The sequence below is a fragment of the Amblyomma maculatum genome, chromosome 6 (assembly GCF_055883805.1).
Source record: "Amblyomma maculatum isolate TAMU_Amacu chromosome 6, ASM5588380v1, whole genome shotgun sequence".
NCBI classification, from domain to species: domain Eukaryota; kingdom Metazoa; phylum Arthropoda; class Arachnida; order Ixodida; family Ixodidae; genus Amblyomma; species Amblyomma maculatum.
The window spans coordinates 62,310,396-62,332,977 of record NC_139349.1 but is presented as its reverse complement, the minus strand read 5'-3'; the positions used below and the strand labels follow the sequence as shown (position 1 = coordinate 62,332,977).

The 22,582-nt window shown below is 46.0% G+C and overlaps 1 protein-coding gene across 1 annotated transcript; it reads left to right on the top strand.

The window, feature by feature from the left end:
• Positions 1 to 3,003: 3,003 nt before the first annotated feature.
• LOC146185871 (endothelin-converting enzyme homolog) lies at positions 3,004 to 8,428 on the top strand. The gene is made up of 3 exons (XM_084605593.1): positions 3,004 to 3,200; positions 3,871 to 4,170; positions 6,465 to 8,428. The coding sequence occupies exons 1-3, from the start codon at positions 3,138 to 3,140 to the stop codon at positions 8,340 to 8,342; spliced, it is 2,241 nt and encodes a 746-aa protein (XP_084461719.1). The 5' UTR covers positions 3,004 to 3,137; the 3' UTR covers positions 8,343 to 8,428.
• The last annotated feature ends 14,154 nt before the right edge of the window (positions 8,429 to 22,582 follow it).

Below are 22,582 nucleotides of genomic sequence, written 5' to 3'. Positions count from 1 at the left end.
TGGACTTATGCCAAGATCTTTCCCGATATAGTAAATCCGTACTGCCAACTGTCCGGCGAGCCTGCCACCTTAGACCATATAATCTGGGACTGCGCGGAGGATTCGCCTCCGGCAGATCTAGTACCATCTCCCTCGCTGGAACACTGGGAAACTGTTCTTGCCGGCCCGTACCCAGACGTCCAGTCCCGGGCCTCGGCAAGAGCGCAAGAGATCGCTGACAGACTTGGACTGCCGGCCACCCGGAGCAGCTGAATGCAGCCCAAGGCAAATATCAATCGCTGATAAAGTTTTTTTCTCTCTCTCTTCCTCAAGCGCATTCATTCATTCATAAACCATTATTCATGAGGATGACCTGAGGCCTAGAGGGGGAGGGGGTGGGTTAGGTGAGGTTGAGGGCGCCAGACTCCGACATGAAGTCAAGCAGGGCACTAACTTAAGCTTGCGCTTGGCGTTGGTATTGGGGGCTGTCCAGTCTTCGTAGCTCTGAATGTGGTGGGCAGATGTGTAGCGTGCGCGGAGGCCAGCCGTGCCAGGACAGGTCCAGACCAAGTGCTGCAGGTCAACGGAGTCAGCAGGGCAGTTGGGGCAGCTGATCTTGGTTCGGCGCCATTGACTCAGGATGTCCGGTGTGTATGCTGCACCGGCTCGCGCCTTGTGAGTTAGAACTTGGGCTGGACGAGAGAGGCCGGTAGGGATCGGAGGATTAATACCGGGGCCTCAAGCGCCCGGGCAAGCGTGGCAGCTTTTCCTAATCATGCTAGACGGCGCCACCGCTGCCATTCGCCGGGAAATTGGCGTTCATGTCATTCGCTTTTCCAATCTCATCACAGACTGCTCTGGTCTGTCCTCATGCGGGGCTTAACCAGATAAGCACCACGATTACGTCTTACTATGCAAAGAAAGGGTCTACAACGCGCAAGCTTGTTGCCAGGTTTCGCCGCAAAGTTGCCTCCGGTTGAGGCGAGATAATTTTTCAGACAGGTTGCGATAACGTTGCAGAATACTATATATATGCCAGCCGGACAGGCGCCGAGATTGGGCCACGTAGAGCTATCACTGCTGTCAAAATTGTGGCCCACAAATTTGGTGCAGATAGTTTGGTATGGGGCAGACGATTTGGTGCGACATTGTGCGCAAATTTACTAGTCAAATGGAGACCTAGCTTGTGTGAGGGAGTCGCACCGACGACCTTTGCTCCTCGAAATCGTAATAAGCCGAAGTTCGGAGCACCGTGGCGGCTGAATCCGTGGTAGCAGAGGGACGCCACTTCGTCGCAAACCTTCGGAAGAGGGGGATAGGTGTGTTGAATAAAGTGTGGTTGAGTAATGAATGTTGTGTCAGTGGTGAAATAGTTTGGGTTGGCATTGTAAACAGTAGCGGCGAAATGACAGCGGTGACTAGTTTAGTAACATCGTTTAATAAAGAGTGCGTAATGTGCGAGTTAATTGAAAATACTGAGCTATAACGCTCTTCAGTCAAACGCCGAATCGGCGGGGCGCTGTGATTTTTTTCTCATTGTCCCTTTAAATCGTGACTGCCTGTTTCCGAACATGGTCTCTGCATTGCTCAAATTTTCGTTTGTTGGTGCGGTCTAAAGCTCAGGGTGATTGCGCCTTTTTAGAGCTTCTTTTTACTCAAAATGAGGTAATAAAAATAACAACGTTTCCTTTGGTCGCTCCTGTAGGATCAAGAAATTATCTGAATATTTTATGCAAATTGCAATATAGCACTCGGTTCGCTTCTATATCATCGACTTAGCGGCAGTTCATTAAGTACGCAATGTGGCATGCCAGTCAGCAATCAGTAATCACACGACTCAATGCTCTGAATAAGTTTTCAATAACATTTTCAGTGGAAGAAATTATACTTCAAAAGAAGCCTTAAAATAATAGAGACGTCAAAGAAACGTCTTGCCGCGGCATTTCACGTCAGTTTTATTTTAATGTCCTTTACCCATTTCGGTACCATTCTCACCTTCATTATTTTAAGGTCTGTTTTGACAGCGTAATTTCTTTCCACGGTAAATTTTACTGAAATTTTATTCAGAGCATCGAGTCGTGTGACTACTGATTGCTGACTGTCATGCCACATTGCATATTTAGTGAACTGCCGCTAGATTGATGATATAGAGGCGAACAGGGTGCTACTTTGCATTTCTTAAAGTATTCAGGTAATATCTTGATCCTACAGGAGGGACCAAAGGAAAAGTTATTGTTTCCACTCTCCCATTTTTAGTAAAATGTTCGCGTTAATGTATTTGTAAATGCGTTAGCATTAAACAAGCCACACCGCGAAGAAGAGGCGGCGTCTTGTATGTACACTACGTGTAATAGTCTGGAGGTGGCAAAAGGGAAACAGACGAATTCCCCTCTCCATTTGTAGAGGAGAGAAAGGGGAGGTTAGTAAGTTGCTGCCGCAGGAAGAAGCCATCCAAAAAGTGCGATTATAGAAATCACTTTCTCTATGGGGTAATGAGATATAGTTATACCGCAAAATTGTAAATGGCTATGAATGGTACAGCAAAGCAAAAAAAAAAAAAAAAAAGTAATCAAAGGTGGGAAGAAGGATTAATGCGAATGCTTTGTCACCATAACGTTTACTAATTGGCCTCTGAAATTTTTACTCCGGAATTTTAATTTGAATAGTCCCTCGTATTGAGTCATTTTTCTGTATTGGCAGGTTTTATTTATATGATGAAGCGAATAGGGCGGAGTTTCCTATATCTATTTGGCTTTAATTACAGGCATCTTATAATATTCAGTGCGTAATTTAAATGCACCGGCAGCTCAATATTCATTTACAGGTGTTTATTTCTTCAGGTCACAAATATGAAATTGTTCTGTGTATGAAACAAAGGTGCCATTTATGTGAATAAAGACAGCCTGGCTGAATTCATAAAGGCTAGAAGAGACCGATGTTCGTCCGTCCAAGAATCGTAGGAGGCAGAATTGTGGGCTTGTGGCGCGTCACGTCTTTATTATTACGCAGAAATCTCACGCTCCACGTGCGTGCCGATGCCTCGTGCACTGCACCACTGCGAAGAAGAAAACGAGCTTCAAGGAATCGCAAGCTGCTGAATGCACGACGTATCTTCGAAGATTAGGGTCTAGTAAGAGCGTCAAACCGTAGACCTCAGGATGGAAGCCAAAGAAGAGCCTGTTCTCGAGGAGCCAAAGGCTGAGAAAGAAATGACGGCAACGGTAAGCACCTTCTTGCCGGCATGGCCTTGCGTGCATGCTGCTTGTTCCGTTTTGAGGCCTGCCGGCAGAGGCTGTTCTGGTGTGTTCTCCCTCAGCGTCACAACGTTTGTTGTCCTCAAGCATGCAGAAGTACAGTACTTATGAGTGTGGCCACATTAATAAGATTACAACAGTGTTTACAATATATAATTCGTTTTGTCAGCTTTCGCTGCTATACTTGATGTTTTAATGTATAAGAGACTGCTTATGATATGTGGGCGTGGCCAAGTTGCCTAGGTCTGCATAGCTGTGCTCTTTCTCTCTAGCTTGCGCTTTAACGTTTTGATCTTACAGATGTTCCTTACATGGGGGAAAGCATGTAGGGCCTGAGTCCAGTTAAACTCTGCCTGGCTTAACCGCATTCTTTTATCTTGATTCTACGTTCATGCAATGTTCCACGGTTGTGCTGTTGGTCTTTATAGATTTTTCCATCACTTCCTTGTATGAGTTGTTCTGCTGTCATTTTTTGTAGATATTTGCAGCCGCAGCTTCCACAGTTCCCATTGCAATATTTTCGTTCTTTCTATCGCGTTTCGTGAAGTGCGTGGTGACCAGCAGGACACAAGCGTACAAGTTAACATCCAGACTTTTATTCCTCTTTCTTTGCTATTCCTTTTTGCTCTCAACACAGGAGGAAGTGGAGCTTCCGAGGGAAGAGCTGCTACTTTTGGCCAGTCCTTTTTCCATTCTGCTCTTCGAAGTGAGCGTAATCGCCATCGTGGTCGCGTTCATTTTGGTGACGACGCCGCGCAAGCCGCCGTTCGACGAGTTCATCGAGCCTTGCCTCAACCTGAGCTGCTTCCAGCTCGAGAGGGAGCTCTCCTCGTCGATGAACCTGTCGGCGGACCCGTGCGGGGACTTTTACGAGTACACGTGCGGACTCTGGGGCGCCCAGCACAGTGGATTCGAAGATCAGTTCCACCTCCTCGAGGTAATTGATGATTTCCGTCTCTTACTCCATCTTCCCGGCTCCATTTCACTCATTTATTCATGAAACCACGGCCAAAGCGCATCAGCTTGCCGAAAAGTTCTACCAATATAAAACCGTAAACTTGTGTTCCAGTTAAAATGTTTCATCAATCAACACTGCAAACTTTTCTCGTACTATGTGGCATTTAACCTTAATTATCTATAGTGCTCAGCAATGACATCGCATATTACTGCATTACGCTTCGTCTCTCATCGCTTTATTTGATTCGAGACAAAGAATACGATGTCAGGTGCAAGAATATGCCCGCATTCAAACACTACCAGACTGCCTATGTGGGTCGACCTCTAGTCACGGCAGCATCTTGATGTCGTCCTTGCAAAATCATACTCCTTTCCCTCGCAGCTTGCAGGCTGTGTCCTGTCTCAATAGTAATTCTCCACACCCAAGATGAGGACAAACAACGTCTCGTTCCGAAAATATACTTTCGCGCCTCCCAGAAGCATTCGTTGTGAGAAATATGCAGAGAACTTATTGTGCGCCTTGCTATAGTTGGAGTAAAAACACCAGGACCACTATCAAGTCTGATTTGCCTGTGGTCTGAGTGCGCCATAAATAACCCGTGATGCGTTGCTCTCCTTGTTTTCACAGTGGTGCCTGTAGACGCGTCTTAATATTCCTGGCAATGACGTGCCAGACACCAAATTACTATAAAAACGCTCCTTTTCATAAACAATTCTAAAAAACGGCACATACTTTCTCCATTGCGGACCACTAAATGCATAGCCCAGCATCGACTTCGGTCTGGGACGGTATTCCGCGAGCTCAACGGCCAATGACTCGCGCGGCGCGGGCTGGTACAGTACCGTGCCTCTGGTGAGGAAAACATTTACTGAGACGCGTTGTACTCTGCATCCCGTAGAGCTTGTAGTAATGAAAACCGCAGCAAATGCAGTATTCATGATTACTTTTATCAAAATAACCTATTGGACCTAGTTATAGCTTTTTGTTAAAGCCCAAATTAAAGCATTTTTTAGAGTCAGTATACACACGAATGATGGGCAGCTCCTTATGGTGCTTAGGCCTCAGTCGGCTTTAAAAAGACGGTCGAGGCTTAAAAACGTCAGTTTTGAAATTGTTCTTCGCTCCAGGGAATAATGCACCCCATATTTGCCTTCTTATCATTATACCACCTCTGACACATCCCCGCATATTTTAGCAACGGTGCGCAGTTTATGCCAAGTGGGATTCTTGTTTTAACAGTGAAATGCTCTTAGCTCTCTTTCTCTTGTTACTGTATTGCGTTCCACATTTTCATGATGTGTCGTCACGATAACAGCAGTGCATTATTTATGCTTCTGCCACGCTGTCCTATCACTGCTCCGAGACGGAAGTGACATCTCGCGTTGCAAGGTCTAACTTCGATCCGATATAGGGAAGATGCGAGAATCATTTATTGCGCTGAAAGTTGTAGAAGCGAGTTTCTACGGTCATTTGGACATAAGCATTTTAGGGGTCAATATTTGTTCTGTGGAGTTATTGCTCTACTGCTTAGCTGACTCTGAAGGAGCTGGTCGAAACACGCCTCCACAATTTAAACCCCTAAAGGCCTCTCTGCGTCGGCAAGCACCTTGCGCCGTACCCGCTGGTCTACTCGCCTGTCCCGAAATATTTCAAAAGAGCAGTCGAACGGTGCCACACCCACAGTAAAAACCGAAACCGATTGGCCCACGTTTGATTTGTTTTTACACCTGCATAGCTTGGCGTTCTGGGCAGCTCCGCACCTTCCACGTAGCAATGACCTTTTCACAGAGATTTAGTTGCCTGGTGACTGCTTACTTATCGTCCTACTTCAATGTCGCCCACAACGATGGCAACACGTGCGTTGAATGATGACCGGGAAGTGTTTGTAGCTGCATCATTTAATCGGTGGTTAAACCTCGGTGCGTGAGTCTGAGAGAGCTCGTTCACACCTTGAGGTGCTTTGTTGTCAAAAACGTCGAAAGGTAGAGTGTAAACAAGAATATAATACGAAACCATGAAGAAAAGTACATGGTAGACGGCTTGACTCATCAACCGAGGTAGGATCTTAAGAAAGCGTCTAAATCTAGACTTTCCGGCCATATTTAAGGACTTTACAATTTAAATTTTCGGAGTGGACCCAGTCCATTCTGAGAGTGGTCATTTTTGAACTGCTAGCTACATGAAATAAATCTAGTCCACCTACATTTTCCGCTGATGGGCTGGCATATTCGACCTTCATACATTGGGGTGACCTCACTTGCTTTTTCACGCAGGCGAAAGTCTTCAGCCGCTTGAAGCACCGACTGGAGGAACAGAAGGATAAGCTTTTCTCGGGCAGCCCCTCGCAACATGCGGCTGACAAAGCGGCCAAAGCCTACCTCACGTGCGTAGACGTGTACACGAAACAGGCTGACACGTCGGCGACCATTAAGGAGCTCGTTTTCGCAAAGCTCGAGGCCGGTCTCGCAGACCAGGCGAAGATACCGAAAAGCTCAAAAGAAATGCTGAACATTCTTTCCCAACTTGCGCTTCAGTGGAACATACAAGTTCTCATCGAAGTCGAGATAGCTCCGTATCATAAAAGTACCGGGCAGCCGGCGGAGAGGAGGAGGATTATATACATCGACTACGGCGCCACTCTCCCGCTATGGAAACGTCACAAAGATAAATTTCTTTCTCCCGAAGCCCTGGCACAGTGTCTCCGAGACTTCGCCGTTTTAATATCGAGCGGCGACGGCAAAGACGTCGACGTGTCCAAGCTCGTTGAAGTCGACGTTTCCGTCACCACTAAATGGAGCGCTGCTTCGTCTTCGCCTGAGCGAAAGCCCAAGTACATGCAGATCAAAGGGATACCTTCCGAGACATTGGACGTTCAAGCTTGGCTGTCAGCCCTGAACGAGCACCTTCCACAGGCAGTTAAGCTGACGGAAGACAGCGATATCTATGTCGGTGACGTAGGCCTATTTTCAGTTACTAAGGATATCTTATCTGATCACGACCTCAAGCTCGTGTACCAGCTTGTGAGGTTTCACGTTGCGCGATCACTCGTGCCTTTCACCTCGTACAAACTGCTCCGCTCCGTTTTTGGGAACCCTCCGAACGACTCGGCTCCCGTTCAATTGGTCACGAGGGAATGCACAACAGCCGTGAACCTCTTGTTCCCGTTCGCATGGGCTATATTCGTCTTCGGCACCGATGCCACCTTGAAACAACAGAAGGCGCAGGAGCAGTACGCTGCTTTAAAGACCAGGACGCGTTCAGCCCTGTCCGTGCTACAAAGCGACTTTCGGGCGGCCGCAGAGGGGAGGCTCGACTCAGTAAAGCCAATCATTGGATGGCCGAAGAAATTCGACGATCAAGCCGAGCTGGACAAACTTGCCGTCGTCGATTCGGACGGAAAGGTTGCCTTTATCAACGCTTACCTGAAATCAGTCGAAGAGATGATCAGCGTTCATAAAACAGAACTGACGGCTGCCTCGCAGAGTACGTCATCTGATACGGATGGAGCCGACAGTTTTCGAGCCTTCGAGGCGACCGCCATGTACTCCCCGTGGCTGAACAGTCTGTTCATGTCGCCGAGCATTCTGTTCGACCCATTCGTAGTCCAGTCGAGCGACGCCTTTACTTGGGGCGCGTTCGGACACGTTCTGGCGCACGAGCTCTGGCACGCCGCCTTCGGTGACTTTACGCTCGGTTTCTCAGTAGCGACGGATGTGGTCGTGAGCGCAGTACGAACCGAAAAGCACAACTGCATCGCCAAGGCCGTGGTGGATGCCGGAGGTGACGCCAAGACCGCGGCCTTCTCTGCCCCCGAAGACGTCGTCGACGTTATAGGGCTTCAAACCGCGTACGAGGCATTCAGCGGTGGCAACGGCAGCGCAGTGGCAACGGCGAAAGGTGCCGCCGGTTTTACACCGGAGCAGCTCTTTTACATCGGCTCTTGCTACAAGTGGTGCGCGGAGAATGGTCACGCCAGCCCGCTGGGTTCTGTGACGAACGCGAAACCGTTCCTGCGCTGCAACGTGCCGCTCATGATGGTAGACGGCTTTTCTCAGGCTTTTGGTTGCACCAAGGAAAGCCCCATGATGAAATTTCGGACTGCCAATCGCCTCTGCACCTATTCAGACTTGAAACCGCTCCCCGAATCTTGACGACCTAAAGTGAATTTCTTTCAAAATTGTTTTCTGCCGCATTCACTTCCGCGTTTTATGACAATATCGCTTTCTGTTATTGTAAAACCTCCTTAATTCTTCTACAACTTCAAAATTTCGTCCATTTCATAAGGATGTAACCTCGCAATTAATTGTGCTTTGAGAAATGTTTGAATAATTAGTTCTTTCTTACGCGGCTCGAGAAGTAGATGCGTCTCATAAAGGTTCACGTTTATTTTGAACCTTTCCTTTAAAAACTTCATTTAATCGTTTTAATTTTGTCATGCTTGTCTTGTGCAAATACTTATTTTAATTATGTGTTGTCCACTCGTCTTAGTGTTGTTTTGACTGGCTACTTAGAGGTATAGGGTTACGCAGTGTGCCTTCATTTATCCAATTGAAATTCTGCGTGAAATAAACACGTTAAAAAAGCTAACAAGCTGTTCGAAAGAGTGCGCGAAACATCATTTCAAGTTTGCCACCTTGACTTCATTCAGGCCTTAAAGGTTGTTAACCCAATAGTAGTCATTATTTTTCTAACTTGGATGCCTACTTCAAGGTAATCCTTTGTACTTTGTTAAACTGATCCACAAGATCCTTAATTCAAAGTTTCTAACCTTGTCGTACCCTATCTTACCTTACCTTACCTTACCTTACCTTACCTTACCTTACCTTACCTTGCCTTACCTTACCTTACCTTACCTTACCTTACCTTACCTTACCTTACCTTACCTTACCTTACCTTACCTTACCTTACCTTACCTTACCTTATCTATACCTTACGTTAACTTGCCTAATGTTAAGCATTCTTTCACTTCCAGTAAAGCATGCTCACTAGGCTGAGCTGAAATATTTTGTCGCCTTTGTGGGGGCTGCAGTTTGAACCTGCACAGTGACTGGCACTATTTCTACGCCAGGCTTTAGTACACCTCGCTTTGTGTTCTTTGCGTTCTGCCCGAACGGGGCCTGAGGTTTCGAACGAGCTGCATTGGACGGTAGCGCTTCTTGCCGCTGGTGCAATATTCAAAGGGCTTTCTTTCCTGGAAGACACCTATGCAAGCCAGGCACTCACGGCTATGCGTTGCCGCTGCATTATCCACAACTGATACTTTGTGACCTTAGGTCGCTTTTCTGAGGCTCATAATTTTATTGATAAACTTGAGCAAAAGTTTCTCGACCGCCTGGAATTTCTGCAGTTTCAAAGAAGGTTGATATAAGTGATGCTGTACAGTAACAGCCGTAATCAACGCCTCTTGTTCCGCGGTAAATGATTTAGGTCCTGCGGTCCCAAGTCTCATTGGCGTACATCGCGAATGAAGCAGCGATGGCATACGAATGAGACGGCTTTCGCTGCTACTCACGTGGGCGAAACTTCAGTCTTCGGTTTTGAATTCATAAATTAAGTTTTCGGCCGCTGTCCGAGCACATTATTAAATTATTCTTTCGAAATGCTGACTCGATCCCTTACTTTCCAACTTGGATTAGAATATATGTTTAGAGACGTCGTATTCGAACCCGGGTTTGTAATTTCTTCTTTCTTTCTTTTCTTTTTTTTTTTTTTTTTTTTTTTTTTTTCAGCCGCTTGCTTCATCGGTGCTCGTGCCAGTTCGCAGACACATGTAGAATCAGTCTGAGTATAGAAACCATTTTCTCTTTTGACGGTCAGGATACGAGAGCGCGGATATATCCGAGTATCTTCTCTTTGTACCTTTTTTCTTCATGCTGCCTGGAAACTGGCACAAGTGCGGATAACTTAGTTGGCGTGCATAACCCGGTCTGTTTTATTTCCAACAACGGTCGCATTACGTACATTGAATCTGAACTGTGGTTTGCCTCTCGCAGTCTCTAGCATAAATAAGTAAAAGTGACTTTGGAGAGTTGGAGCCTCATTTCTGCATTGGAATTTATTTCAGCACTTTCAGCTTACAGAGAGTCATCACAAATTGGAAACATGAAGCATAAATTATGCACGAAATTACCATGGCCAGAACTTGTGTGAGGTTACTGATAGCTGTGCTTTTGTACTGTGTTTGAGCACGTCCAACAAGAGACGAAAGCTCCTTAGTAGACTTGTAGTTTTTTATTTAGTAACATTGTTTTTTACCTAAGTAGAAACGATAGTTGGCACTGTTTAATGCGCCATGGATTAAGCTTTGAGAAGTGAGGTGCTGACAGGAGAGTACCCTGGCGCATAACTAAATGGGGAAGCTAAACATTTTCTTTTCGTTCTCACAAGCTGAGAGGACGTTTAATTCCAGGAAGAATGTGCTGTCAGTGTTTCGTACTCCAGACGCTGGGGCAATCTGTCTCTTGAGGTACTTCGCATTATTACTATGTGCATTGAAATATTTGCTCATGATACGGCACGCCTTATTACATGTGGCGGTTACAGCAAAAACGAAAACAAAAATAGAGCATATATCAGATTAGTTTCTCAAAGGGAATCAGGTGTGCAACTAGAATATAGTTAAAATGCACAACAGTACGGCGAAACCTACACCGTGTGGCCTGACTTTTGATGCTAGGCACGTATTTTTTTTTTCAGGAGCATTTTGTTTTTCTGCACCAAAACACCGAAAAATCAACGACCTCTATCCACAGCTCCTCTGTTCCAGCCACAGAGCAGATGGGTCACGAGATACAGAAACTGTGCATGACAGCAAAAAAAAAAAAAAAAAAAAAAAAAAAAAAAAAAAAAAAAAAAAAAAAAAAAAAAAAGTTACGGCTGCTAACTCCGAGGGTGCGACAAGGGGGCAACACTAAACGGCTCGCGAAAATATCAACCCTATAATGATGCCATGCATGATTTTCACCGTCGCCGAACTCTGCCATTGGTACTCCACTCTATATAAACATAATTTGGGTGGATACGTGAGAGTATATAGTATAAGAATAAGACAGTGTGGATCTAAAGGCGCATCCAGAACTGGTGGTATTAACAGATGGGGGCAGGCTAGTTTTGAGCTGTCGCTTTGCCGTGTAGGCTTGCATCGTCTTGCTGTAATTGTGCATGAAGCGCTCGTGGGAGGATCCCTGCTTGTGGTCTGTCGCCGCCTGGTTTATAAGACCTCGGGCGTGGTTACTGGGGTTACCGGAGTGCGCGGGCAACCAGATAAGCTCTGAAGGATGGTTACCTGTCAAGCTCTAGAGCAATCAGATATGCATGATTGCATTTCCGCCCGGCTGTATTGACCGATAGGACAGCCAAGCGCCCATATCACAGACGAGATGGAAAATTTCCGTTTCTCATCGGCACCTCCATGAGAATGGCTGGTACGCAGAGCCTTAAGCGAGCGCGCGTCATCGGCGCAATCAACCTGGGACGCCTAATAAGGCAAAATTCGTCTAATGCGACATATATAGAAGTGTTTTAAAAACGTTATTGAGTCATAAAGCTAGGCGAATTGAAGTGCAGAGGCAGAAAATGTAAAACACACATTCGCTTGCTAGCCAGAAACACACTTAGAATAAAGGAAAATTAGCTGGTGCAACTTGTGGGAACGTTACTTTAAAATAGCGCTGGAAGAGCGCTGTTTAAAAATTATGTTCAGCAAACTCGCCCAGCAAGCCACTTTGTGAGAACGGCATGGCAAGAAGGGGAAAGACTCAATGGAGTTACATTGAATCGAAAAACTTGAAATAGAAAAAGCATCATTTTGATAGCGAATACTGCTCACGCGCAGTTCGTCGCACCAGATCACCTGAGCGTATTTCAATATTTTTATTTTGTTCCCATTTAAAACACGGTAGCTGTGACATCGCCCGTTGTTGCAAAAGAAAAAGATGTTCTTTGGCGACTTTGGACTTGTTCATAAGAAACCAAAACTCGCGGACACAAGCGCAGACGCAAAAACTACGCGGAGTAATTTACGCGACCCGTTGTGCTCGCAGTCGAAGTGCCTTTGCTCGCCTACATCACTTAGGGAAAATGCGTTGGCTTACTCCAGATGGTTCCATCCTGGAGTTGAGGTGCACGTAGCAAGAAAGCTAGCACACCGTCTCGGAAGGCATTAACGCCACCGTCGCGTGGGAAATGTGCAGGCCCAGCGGTGAGCACATCGACGACGGTCAAGCGAGCCAAAGTGCCGTGTTGTTTCCTCGGGTCTGCGCAGGAAGGGAGATTCCTCATGGGACCCTCGCGGCGTCCGGGCACAAAGGCTGGCAGGAGATCTGGGTCCTCCGGTAACCTGCCCGACTTCTGGTCGTTCGGCCTGGCAAGGATACCGCGCTAAGGGAAAATACGGGCGCATCTTCGCCAAGACCGTTTGCTTGTAAGCTCAATCCGTCCGTCCATAGCAACTACGAACGTGTTTCTTTCGTGGCAGCCAGGAAGCAGGAAGCGACGAATCGGGCTGTGGCTCAGATCTTAATAATGACCGCCTGGGGAATCGTTTGGCCGTGCGAGAGTTATAGTTCGTTGTACCTCTCCTTCCCGCTTGCCTGCCTGCTCTGAGGATGTGTACGGCCCTTTCTAGCGCTATTCTCCTTTCGTGATGGCTTCCGGAAAGAGGACTGCGAGAGTAAAATAGCGTTGCAAGAGCCTTTCTGCGTCGACAGTTCGGGAATCTTTTTTTCCCCTTTCCTTCGTATTCCCTACTACTCTGTCCGTTCTTTTTTTTTTTTTTATTTTTTTTTTGTGTGTGGCTTTTCCTGCAGGAGAGCCTTGAGGTGTTTAGAAAAAGTTTTATTAGACATTAGACGTTCACATTAGACATTCACATGAGCGGCGACAAATGAACAAAACAGGAAATACGCATGATTAGCAACAAGTGAAAGTGCAGTTTTGTCAATTTCGGACGTATAAAACATTAGTGGAAAAACTGTGTGTTGTTTGTTCGTGGAACATCTTTACACTTCTGTGTGTTCATATTTGTGTCTGAGTAAATTAGCCATGCGCTTTAATAATAAGAAAAAAAAAACGCGGCTTTTTATTTTTTTTTTTTTGCCCACCTTAAACTCTCAACTTTCTGAACGTTCTCAAGTTTTTTAACGCCATGTTTATTTTATTCTTGTCAGAATTCGTCTGTCTTGTCGCTAGCCAGCTCAAAAGCAGTTGTTACTTAAGTCCAACTTGTCGGCCGGCGAGCCACCGATTAGCTAACTGTTGTTTTCAGTTGCTTTTCGAAAATGCTGCTGTCGAGAAAGACTTTCTCTTTTTTTTTTTTTTTTTTTTTACCGTGCATTGCGTCTCGATTTCCTTTTCGGGGCTCCGCGCCGTAGTACATTTGTGCTGACAGAAAATTCAACTCTCCCCAGCCCTGTAGTCGTGTAAGTAGCTAAGGTGTCCAGCCGGCGAGCACGAGGAGCACGGGGTCGCTGGAGGAGCGCAAGTTGATCACGGCGGTCGCATTTCAGAGAAGATCAAATGCTGCAATGCACACGTGCAATGCGTATCAGTGCGCTTAAGCTAAGCTCGCAAGTGGCAGAAATAACCCCGGAGGCTTTTACTACGACGTCTCTCCTATTTTACGTGCAGTACGTGTTATTGAAGCCTTTTTAAATTCAGTGCGGTGATAAGAATTCGGTAATTTTTATTTTATTTTTTTTTTTTTACAGTGGCCGCCGTAACCGAAAAAAAGAATAGGAAGTAAAAATTCTAATCCCGGAGCTACTAACTAGAGCAAGGTTTGGTTCATTTGTGGAATGCTTAAAAGAGAGTCGATAATAACACAACAGGAAGAATAAGAAAGCTTTTCAGGTGCGGTAAAACATCCTGCTGCATCAAGGGTGTCTATTTAAGGGTGGCATGACCACCAAGCAGCTCCATATGTCCTGACGGATTATGACGCCGTTCTACATCTCATCCCTCTATGGCAATGTGACTAAGGCCTTTAAAAGCGGCCGTCCATATACACATAGCACAATGACAGCGTTAAACAAGCATCGATGGTTTCCTCACAACCTTTCTCAGGTGTTTTTACATGAAGAAATTGGGTTTTAGGGAGTACAACCTTTTCCTTGTGTGGTAGCGGAGTAATGGTGCATTGCATGTAGGGTTCGGTGTCCCGAAGCTAGATGGGTTATGGGCTATGAGGGGACGCCGTAGTGGAGGGCTACGGACTAATTTCGACCACCTGGAGTTCTTTACCGTGCGCTGACATTGCACGGCACATGGGTGGTTGTGAATTTCGTATTCATCGAAATGCGGCTGCTGCAGCCGAGGTCTAACCGATGTTCTCCTGCCCAGTAGCTGAGCGCCCTAGCCACTGCGTCAACGTGGTGGCTCGGATGGCGGTATGCGCATATAAAGCACCCTACGTGAGTCTATTGAGACCCTTCATTGGCATGTTTGTTGTTAATTGTTATGCAGTAGTAGGTGCCGAACTGCGGCACTGTGCATGCGGGATGCACAACTGAGTGTAAATGATTAGGCAAAGCGCAGGCAGTATTCGACTTTTCGACCGCAGTTCGTCTGAAGGGAATGGAAGTTTCAAGGCCGTGGATGTCACAATCAGTGAAGCGGCTTCAACTTGGTTTGATCGGATTTGCAGAGTGAATCTAATACTGCTTTAGTGGGCTTTGGCGCTCAACCTAAATCATCTCAAACCTTCGTTTGAAGGCGTAATATCCTGATGCGCTCTCAAGCTCAGGAATAAACAAATAGCCTTGGCGCAGGACTTAACCCGGATGTCATATGGCCGCAGTGGGCTAGGATTGCAAACCCTTTCCCGATGTTTTTATGTCTGTATTGCAGGAAGGCAGATTAGTGAGAAAGTGACCAAAGCAATGGGGATTTTTGCATGGTGAGCGGCAAAAGCGCATTATCAGCCACACAATTAAGCGCGAGAATTTCCGATCTGTAATTACTAACGATGAGTACTTTAAATTCCCCAGCTTTATTCTACATCACCTACAACGTGTAGGCCGAGCAAAAGGTAGTCCAGAAAAACCGTACTCTGCTGTTTTGCCAGTCTTCACAGAAGAGGAGTCGCAGCGTCGTATCATTATGTGAATATATATAGAACACACGGCATTCATTATCATAGGTTCTTTTCTTCTATTATTTTTTTACTTTCCCTTCCCGACTTTCTTCTTTGGTTTACGCTCTCTCTTTGGCAAGAACTGGTTTACGGGGACGATTCACATTCCTCCACATAAGAGCTTCTAATGCTGATAAATTATTTTGCCGTGCCATACAATCTTCCTGCGCAGACTGTAGTGATGAAATATCCACCATAGAGCAAACCACACCGACGTGCATTTCACTGTTTTCTAATAAGAAATCTGCCTTAAATCACTTGCAAAACACGGTATAATGTGTACAGACGTTCAGAATGTCTTGCATGCTTATAAATCATCTGAATGTGACGGAATAGGGACGTCTTGTGGATAACATCTCGTCAATAGGGTGGGCTTTGTACGAGCCTGTGCTTTATTGGAAAGAGGAAATATCCACAATGCATCGCGCTAGTATGATGTGCAGCAATAATATACCGCGAAAACGTTTAGGTCATTTTCGTTGCCTATGCCCGCCATCAAAATCTTTCATTTCACGAAGCGCGCCACATTTCATTGGGTGATGAGATCACAGAGATGATTCTCTCTGCCTTATCTTCCACTCACAGAACGTGCCTTTTCAGTCCGCTCCTTTACCCTTAATCTCGCCGGCAGAAAAAAAAAAAAATTAATGACGACCCTCGAAGACTAAATGCAACGAAAATCCAATCTAGAACTAATGCATATTGCGCGTCTCGACCAAAATTCCCAGCGTTCTTTGCTCTACTTTTTCTATTTTCTTCCTTCAGCACTGAGTCAGAAGAACCCTGGTGGGGAAGAATGGGGATCCCGTCTAAAATTATGCATTCGGCCCTTTCTTGGCCCATCCTACCAGGCTTCGGGTAAGCACAAAATGCTCTACTGCCGGCCTTCCGCCCGTTGCCCATCGATCAAGTTCGGGCGGTGCGGGCTGCTTAAGTCGTTGTAAGAGCTTCCTGCTCTGTTCTACGCCGCACACAGTATGTTTTTTTTTTCATTTTTTTAGCTTCTGTTACAAATTCGTATGCTTTAAAAGCTTTCTTCGCTGTGTGTGCTTCCGTGTATAGAGGGACCTGTCGCGTTTGATAGCTTTCGTGTCCTCTTTCTTTCTTCTATTTCCAATATTCTCATACTTGATTATCTTGATTATCGTTCGAGTGCTATTAACGTTTTAAGAACGTCATCATTCTTTGTTGAATTCTAGTCTTTTCTCTTCCCAAGCGAGATGTGCTGCCCGAACTAATAAGCTCTCGCGCACACTGTTGTCGTTGAGATTTTTGATCGATCGCGCATATTGCCTCTGAAGCCGCACAGTGCCTCCCAAGTCTGGCTGGTGAGACGAAAGTGCACAGAGACTATTGCAAACTGTACCATTACAGTGCAGCAATAATGCTGAGCCGAGGACCGTTTCGACAAAATGATTAATCGGGCTCTCTAGCACGAGTCAGTGTTGTCACCTGCGACAACCCTGAAATTCACCGACTGAAATTTACCGAACCAGTTGTCTCGATTTCACTTCCGAATCGTGCACGTTATGCGGAATTCGAGGGATGTCAATGCGCAGGGCTACAGCTTCTGAAGATATGGCCAACCTCTTGAAGTTGTCCACAAATCTAGCCAGCCATTTCGCCATCTGCAGTAAAAGAACGACATACTGAACATTCGTCAATCTGCTGCGCATACGCCCTCAGTGGCATATAAACAAAATACTTTAAGGCTGCATTTATAGCCACAAAATGTCGGGAACATTGATATGGCGATGTAGAGAGGCGGACAATCTCATGAGGTTTCAACCTAACCCCGAGAGGTCGCCCATTTCTGCTCCTCGGCACCATGAACTTCTTTTCCGCCAGTATAATACCTGCATGCATTTTCGTTTTCTGTCCACAGCGCTACTCTAGAACTGCGACAGACACGTTCAGATAAGGGATCTGCTGCATACGTCCTTACAGACTAACGGTTTAACTACCAAGGCAGCCGGAAGTGCATACTCTGACTACCCCTGGAATTATAAGCATAGAGACAAGGTAAGAAGGACGAGACAGATGATGGCGCCTCCGGAGTTCTCCATGGCTGGTGCCGGAAAACGAAAACAAGATACTGCAGTAAGAGAGAGAGAAATGAGGAGGAAAAGGAGAAGGAGGAGGAGGAGTGTAACTGGCAAGCACTGCCTAGCATGCGGAAAAGTACACGTGCCCTCGTCCCGCCGTGCACTGACCCCCTCCCTAATAACTTCACTAGACTGGAGGAAGTATCCGTTAGAAAGATAAGGACTGAAGCGGCCGATGGGACTCCCAAGACATAGGACCGACCACCTGCCCGGAATGTTCCACACCGGCTGCAGAGGTAGATGCTTGCCACCTGCTGTGGACTTGTGCAGGGACGAGGGCGTCAAGGACACGGATTCTCCAGGAGTTAGGACTGTCGGGGACGAGGGGGAAGGATTTCTTCAAGTGGCAAACGGACAACGCTAAAAGCAAAATACTTCTCCAGTTTCTGGCAGAAAACGATTTGCATGACTTTCTATAGTATGCCTTATGGAAAGTTGGCGAAAAAAGAAAAAAAAGCACTACCCTAGACGAGAGGAAGCACTGACTTCCAGACTTAGCGTGCCTTTTATTTTGTCTGGCCTTCTCTCGTCTCAGAACGCATAAGCGAGTGGTCGCATGTTTAACGTGGGAGCAGTGTTTGTACTGCTTTCGTGTACTTGAGCTATAGGTAACAGTTCCTACTACACACGTACGGGAAATTGACTTCACAACGGAAAAAAGAAAACATTTTACAGTGTCCATGAAAGGTGTGCGCATGACAGAACTTTGACAGATATGAATACTCCCTCGGGCAAAACATGCGCCATTAAGTACTGCAGTGGTTCCTCCGTTTTTAACTTTAGGCTGGTCAGATTTATTAAGCACGATAGCTTTTAAAGGAACCTGGTAGACATGTATGGATAATGACAGGCACGAAAATATGCGGCTCTCTCATGACGATAGAAATTAGCTACAGCTTGCTCGCTTTCTAAACCCCTCTGACACACGGTAGATGAGTCGCTCTTCACGCACCAAATGGCTTTGAAGTAGTCGCATAAAATTTAAGCGTAAATTTTTTTGCTCTTCTGAAAGCGGAGAGAAACATTGGGAAATAATTTCGAATGCAAACAACTTTACAGTTAACTCCACGGGAGGAAAGGGCGCAGTTGTTAGAAGCACCGTTCGTCGGTGACGTACTTTCATTGCCATTGTGACCCTCTCTTATCATTCGATAGCTATGCATATCCTTTAATACACATTTAAAAATATATTGTACAGTCTATTAAGCGTACGTTTAAAAATAAATGTACGTTTAATAGACGGAGATAGAGAAAACACTTTAGACTTGGAAGCTGCGCACGCCTCCCTCCATGTATGTCCTCTCTCAGTCTTCGTACGTTAAGCGCTCACTAAATTCAAACGCCATGAACGAATTGCCTGTGAAAAATGCTTGTTTACGTTAAAGGTAGTAAGGCCGCAGTAGAGCCAGCGCGAGACTTTGACGCTCATTTACATCTTTCGCTTCTTTTTTTCCCTTCCTTACGTCAAGCATCGCGCATTCATTTAAACAATCATGAATTTCCCTTCAGCGCCGATGAAAAAGTGATGAAGGTGTTCTCAGGGCCTCACTATTGCGCCATTTTCCCTGCTTTCCCTCCGCGGCACGTTTTTGCGCAAGACACACAATTTCCCTCGCTGCTCATATGGGCACAATGGTCTTTTCAAATGTCGCTGCAGCCGCGCCTTTTGTCTGGCGCAGCGCTTGTGGTTTATGGGGATTTTGAAAGAGCCTGCTGAAGAAAGTATTACGTCCCCTGTTCCCTTAAAAGGAAAGGTTCCAAGGAACAGTGCACTATGGAAATACTTTTTTCTATATAACAGCCTTTTGAAGAGCGGAATAGCCTTTCGCAAGCGTAGTTGTTTCTTTCAGTGCCTAGCATTCTTGTATGCTCCACTGGCAACAAGAAGAATTGTCATAGGGAACAGGATTTGCCATTCCGGGCTGAAAACGGCGTAAACGTAAGTTTTAGTTAGCATTAGGTCATAATCGTTCCCGCGATGGCCGGTTTAATCAACGCCTACGCGAATTCCTTTCGTGGCTTATGAAGTTAGTCCCTAGATACTCGCACTAAAAGTTAACTCTGGGTATGCCGACAGAGCGTGTTTCTTCTCCGCGCGCATCAGTTTTCACGGAGAATTCGCTCATACGCTCTTCAAATAGTGTGGTTCCCGAGAGAGCCCTACAGACTGCCTTCCGCCTAGTGACGAGAAGAAACATTCCTAGCCGGGTGCCGGGCCTCAAAATTCGACTAAGCGAATTGAACATGGGACGCGTGCTCGTTGCAATTACTAAAGGCGTTAATTTGTTTCCTGCGTTAAGAGCTCTAAAGTGGCTGAGAGAACATTCAATATACGAAGAAAATAAGTTTTACAACCGCATAAGCATTTAAACTCCTGCGCGCACGCGAATGAGGGAAAAAAGAAAAAGAAGTTAGTGCACTTATTTACACGAGCAAAACGCTGACTGTACCTCTGCCACATCGTATAGTGGACACCGCTAAATGTGGATCGGCCCAGCCGTATGACCCCCCCGGATCAGGCACCTGGAAGTAAAAAGCTTCATACGAGGCGCGTAGTTTATCATGTTGCGTGAACACTGTGGTTTTATTATCATACTTTTCTGGATTTCAGTCGTTTGGCACGCGTCTTCCCATGTAAATATTTCTTGAGGTAGTTAGCGTAATATTCTTTCTAGTATTCCTTCATTCTTAGGTAGTATTCTTTCATTCTTGAGGTAGTTAGCGTAAGGAGTACTTTCAGCGCAATGCCATGGGTTGGAAGCTGTGGGCATAAAGATAAGCATGCACAGTTCAGTCTTCGCGTTTTCTCCCGCCATTATTTTGTCGCTTTTTTTTTCTTTAGGGGGAAGCTTTCCAGAGCAGTGGAAATGCTGGCCGCAGCATAGCGTCCGAAGCGTCCTCGTACGTGCGCAGCCCGTCAAACCGATGCGGGCGCAACTGTTCTGGATCGTCGCGTTCAGTGCCCTGACTCGGCTGGTATAAATATTAAAATGGCACGCACAGAACGATGGCACAGCTTAAAAGGAAAATCTCCTCTTTGCGCAGCTTCCATTTATACCTTATTTTTGATCCCAGCGAGGTCTTAAAGCGGTTTCAACTTGCGCTACGTGCACTCTTCGGGAACGACATTGATGCATCGTGTCCACTATCGCGTGGCTGCTCCCTTCTTTATCCTTGCTCCGCACTTTTTTCCCCCAGTGCATCCCTAGTTATCCTTATACGCCCTCAACGTTCAGATACTTTTTTTTTCCTTTTTAGTTTTTCTTCTCGCGCGCACGTCACTTGGAAAAGGGACAGTGACTTTAAAGCGTCGCAATTGCTTGCGGAACAATCCATCTAAAAGGAGTTTGAAAATAAAGGCAGAATGGATGAAAAAAAAAATGTTCAAAAACCACACCATATCGCAAAAACGCGTCTTCCTTCTAGACCGCTGCTTTCGGATCGATGCTGAGCACTGCGTTATGCTTTCTTAATTCCGTTTTCTACCTCTACTCCTCACAGAGGAATTTTTTTCTTGGCTTCATAGTTTCCGCGTTAGCGCACGGCTGGAATCGGATACATATTTTCGTTGGACCCGTCGTAATCGCTGGATGCCATTCGCGGAGGCGACCCCCCTCTTCCGAGTCTTTTGGAGCATGAACGCTCCGGCGCCTCCTGCGTCGAGCCCCAACTTTTGACTGCGCGGGCGCTCCAAGACGGCCAGCCAAGCCCAAGAAGTTCGCGGCAGCAGCCGTCTAAAGGGACCTTACAGCCGTCTCTCTGCCACCGCCCCCTACCGACGTTGGCCTTTAGCGCGCCACTTGGTCTGTTGCGTTTTGTGTGCGCTTGAGCGCGCATTGACATCGCACTGAGTCGGCTCTTTCGCCTTTCCGCCTCTTTTATTTTCGCTTTCGCAAAGAAATACCACCCCGAGTTTCCGATTTCAAAGCCCATCTGTTTAGAGGGGGAAAAAATTTTCGCTGCCATCTCGGGTCTTTGGTTCGCCAAAGTCGTGCCGCGCATGCGAGGCGTCCTTGCGTCATCGTTGTGGCGAGATATGTTTATATAAATATACTGGCTGCTTTGGATGAGGCGGCTTTCGTACCCCATGCGGAAGAGAAGGCGTGGGAGAAGGGCGGATGGGGTGGGCAGAGGAGGACGTCGGGCGGTGCCCGGATGCTTCGACGGCATTCAATATTGAATAAGCCCTCCTTAATAACCTCGCGTTGCCCGGAACACCAGTTTCGGCGATTTCATTTCCACGGTTATACTTCAGGCTATTATATTCCACCAACGAGTCCGCCCGCCTCTATATGAAAACAGACCTCTAGTCTCTTCATGCTGTAATGACAAGTAACTCGTTTTAAAGGGCCTCCGTTGCTCTTTTATTATTCGGCACAAAAATATAAGCAACTGCATCCTTGAATGAAGGTATGCGGCTCACTTCATTTCCCATAAATGCTACCCATTTCGCTGCTTTTTAGAAACAGTCTTCAATGTTGCATCTAGGGCTTGCATTATTCAATATTATGTAAATTAAATCAGTCTTTCTTATTGACAGTAATTAAGCCGTCAGACTTTCGAGGTTCATGTCGCAAACTATGACCTACAATTATTAAATGTGCGAAGGCATTGCTTACTGAGTCCTGTATGTCACTCCACTTAAGTCGAAAAATGGCTTCAGAACTGGCTCTCAAGAGACGATCCTTAAATAAAACACCAATCTTTAATCAAAAACGAATATGAAGCCTTTTACTAGGTTTGGTACGTTAATAAACGTGAAAGAAAATTACGTTAATTAACGTGTGGTAATCTGCTTTTTCTTTACGAACCTGTTAAGTTATAATCAATCAAGGTCTTGCCCCATTTTCGCGAATAATTTTGCTGGTCCTTCGCACACCTCTTTCGCATCGCGCTCTTATTTCTTAAGCAGACTTCCGTGCACGCTGTCTGCGAACAATATTTCAAATGTATATTCTTTGAGAAAAAAAATGTGTTCGCTGTATCCGTAGTGAATAAATTGCAAAGTTTGAGCGTATAATCTCATTCGCTGCCTTTGTAATTAGCGATCGGCGTTATGGAAGTGAATAAGACTCCAGCGTTCCAGCGGGATTCAAGAACAGAGCCTCGAAACGGTTTTCTTTTTTTTTATCTTTCTCGTTCGCCAGACTTTGCT

What these genes read in the sequence shown, in the direction of transcription:
- LOC146185871 (XM_084605593.1), top strand. Translation starts at nt 3,138, where the DNA reads ATGGAAGCCAAAGAAGAGCCTGTTCTCGAGGAGCCAAAGGCTGAGAAA. An exon ending in AGAAAGAAATGACGGCAACG is followed by an intron (nt 3,201 to 3,870) that starts GTAAGCACCTTC and finishes CTCTCAACACAG; the next exon opens with GAGGAAGTGGAGCTTCCGAG. An exon ending in ATCAGTTCCACCTCCTCGAG is followed by an intron (nt 4,171 to 6,464) that starts GTAATTGATGAT and finishes TTTTTCACGCAG; the next exon opens with GCGAAAGTCTTCAGCCGCTT.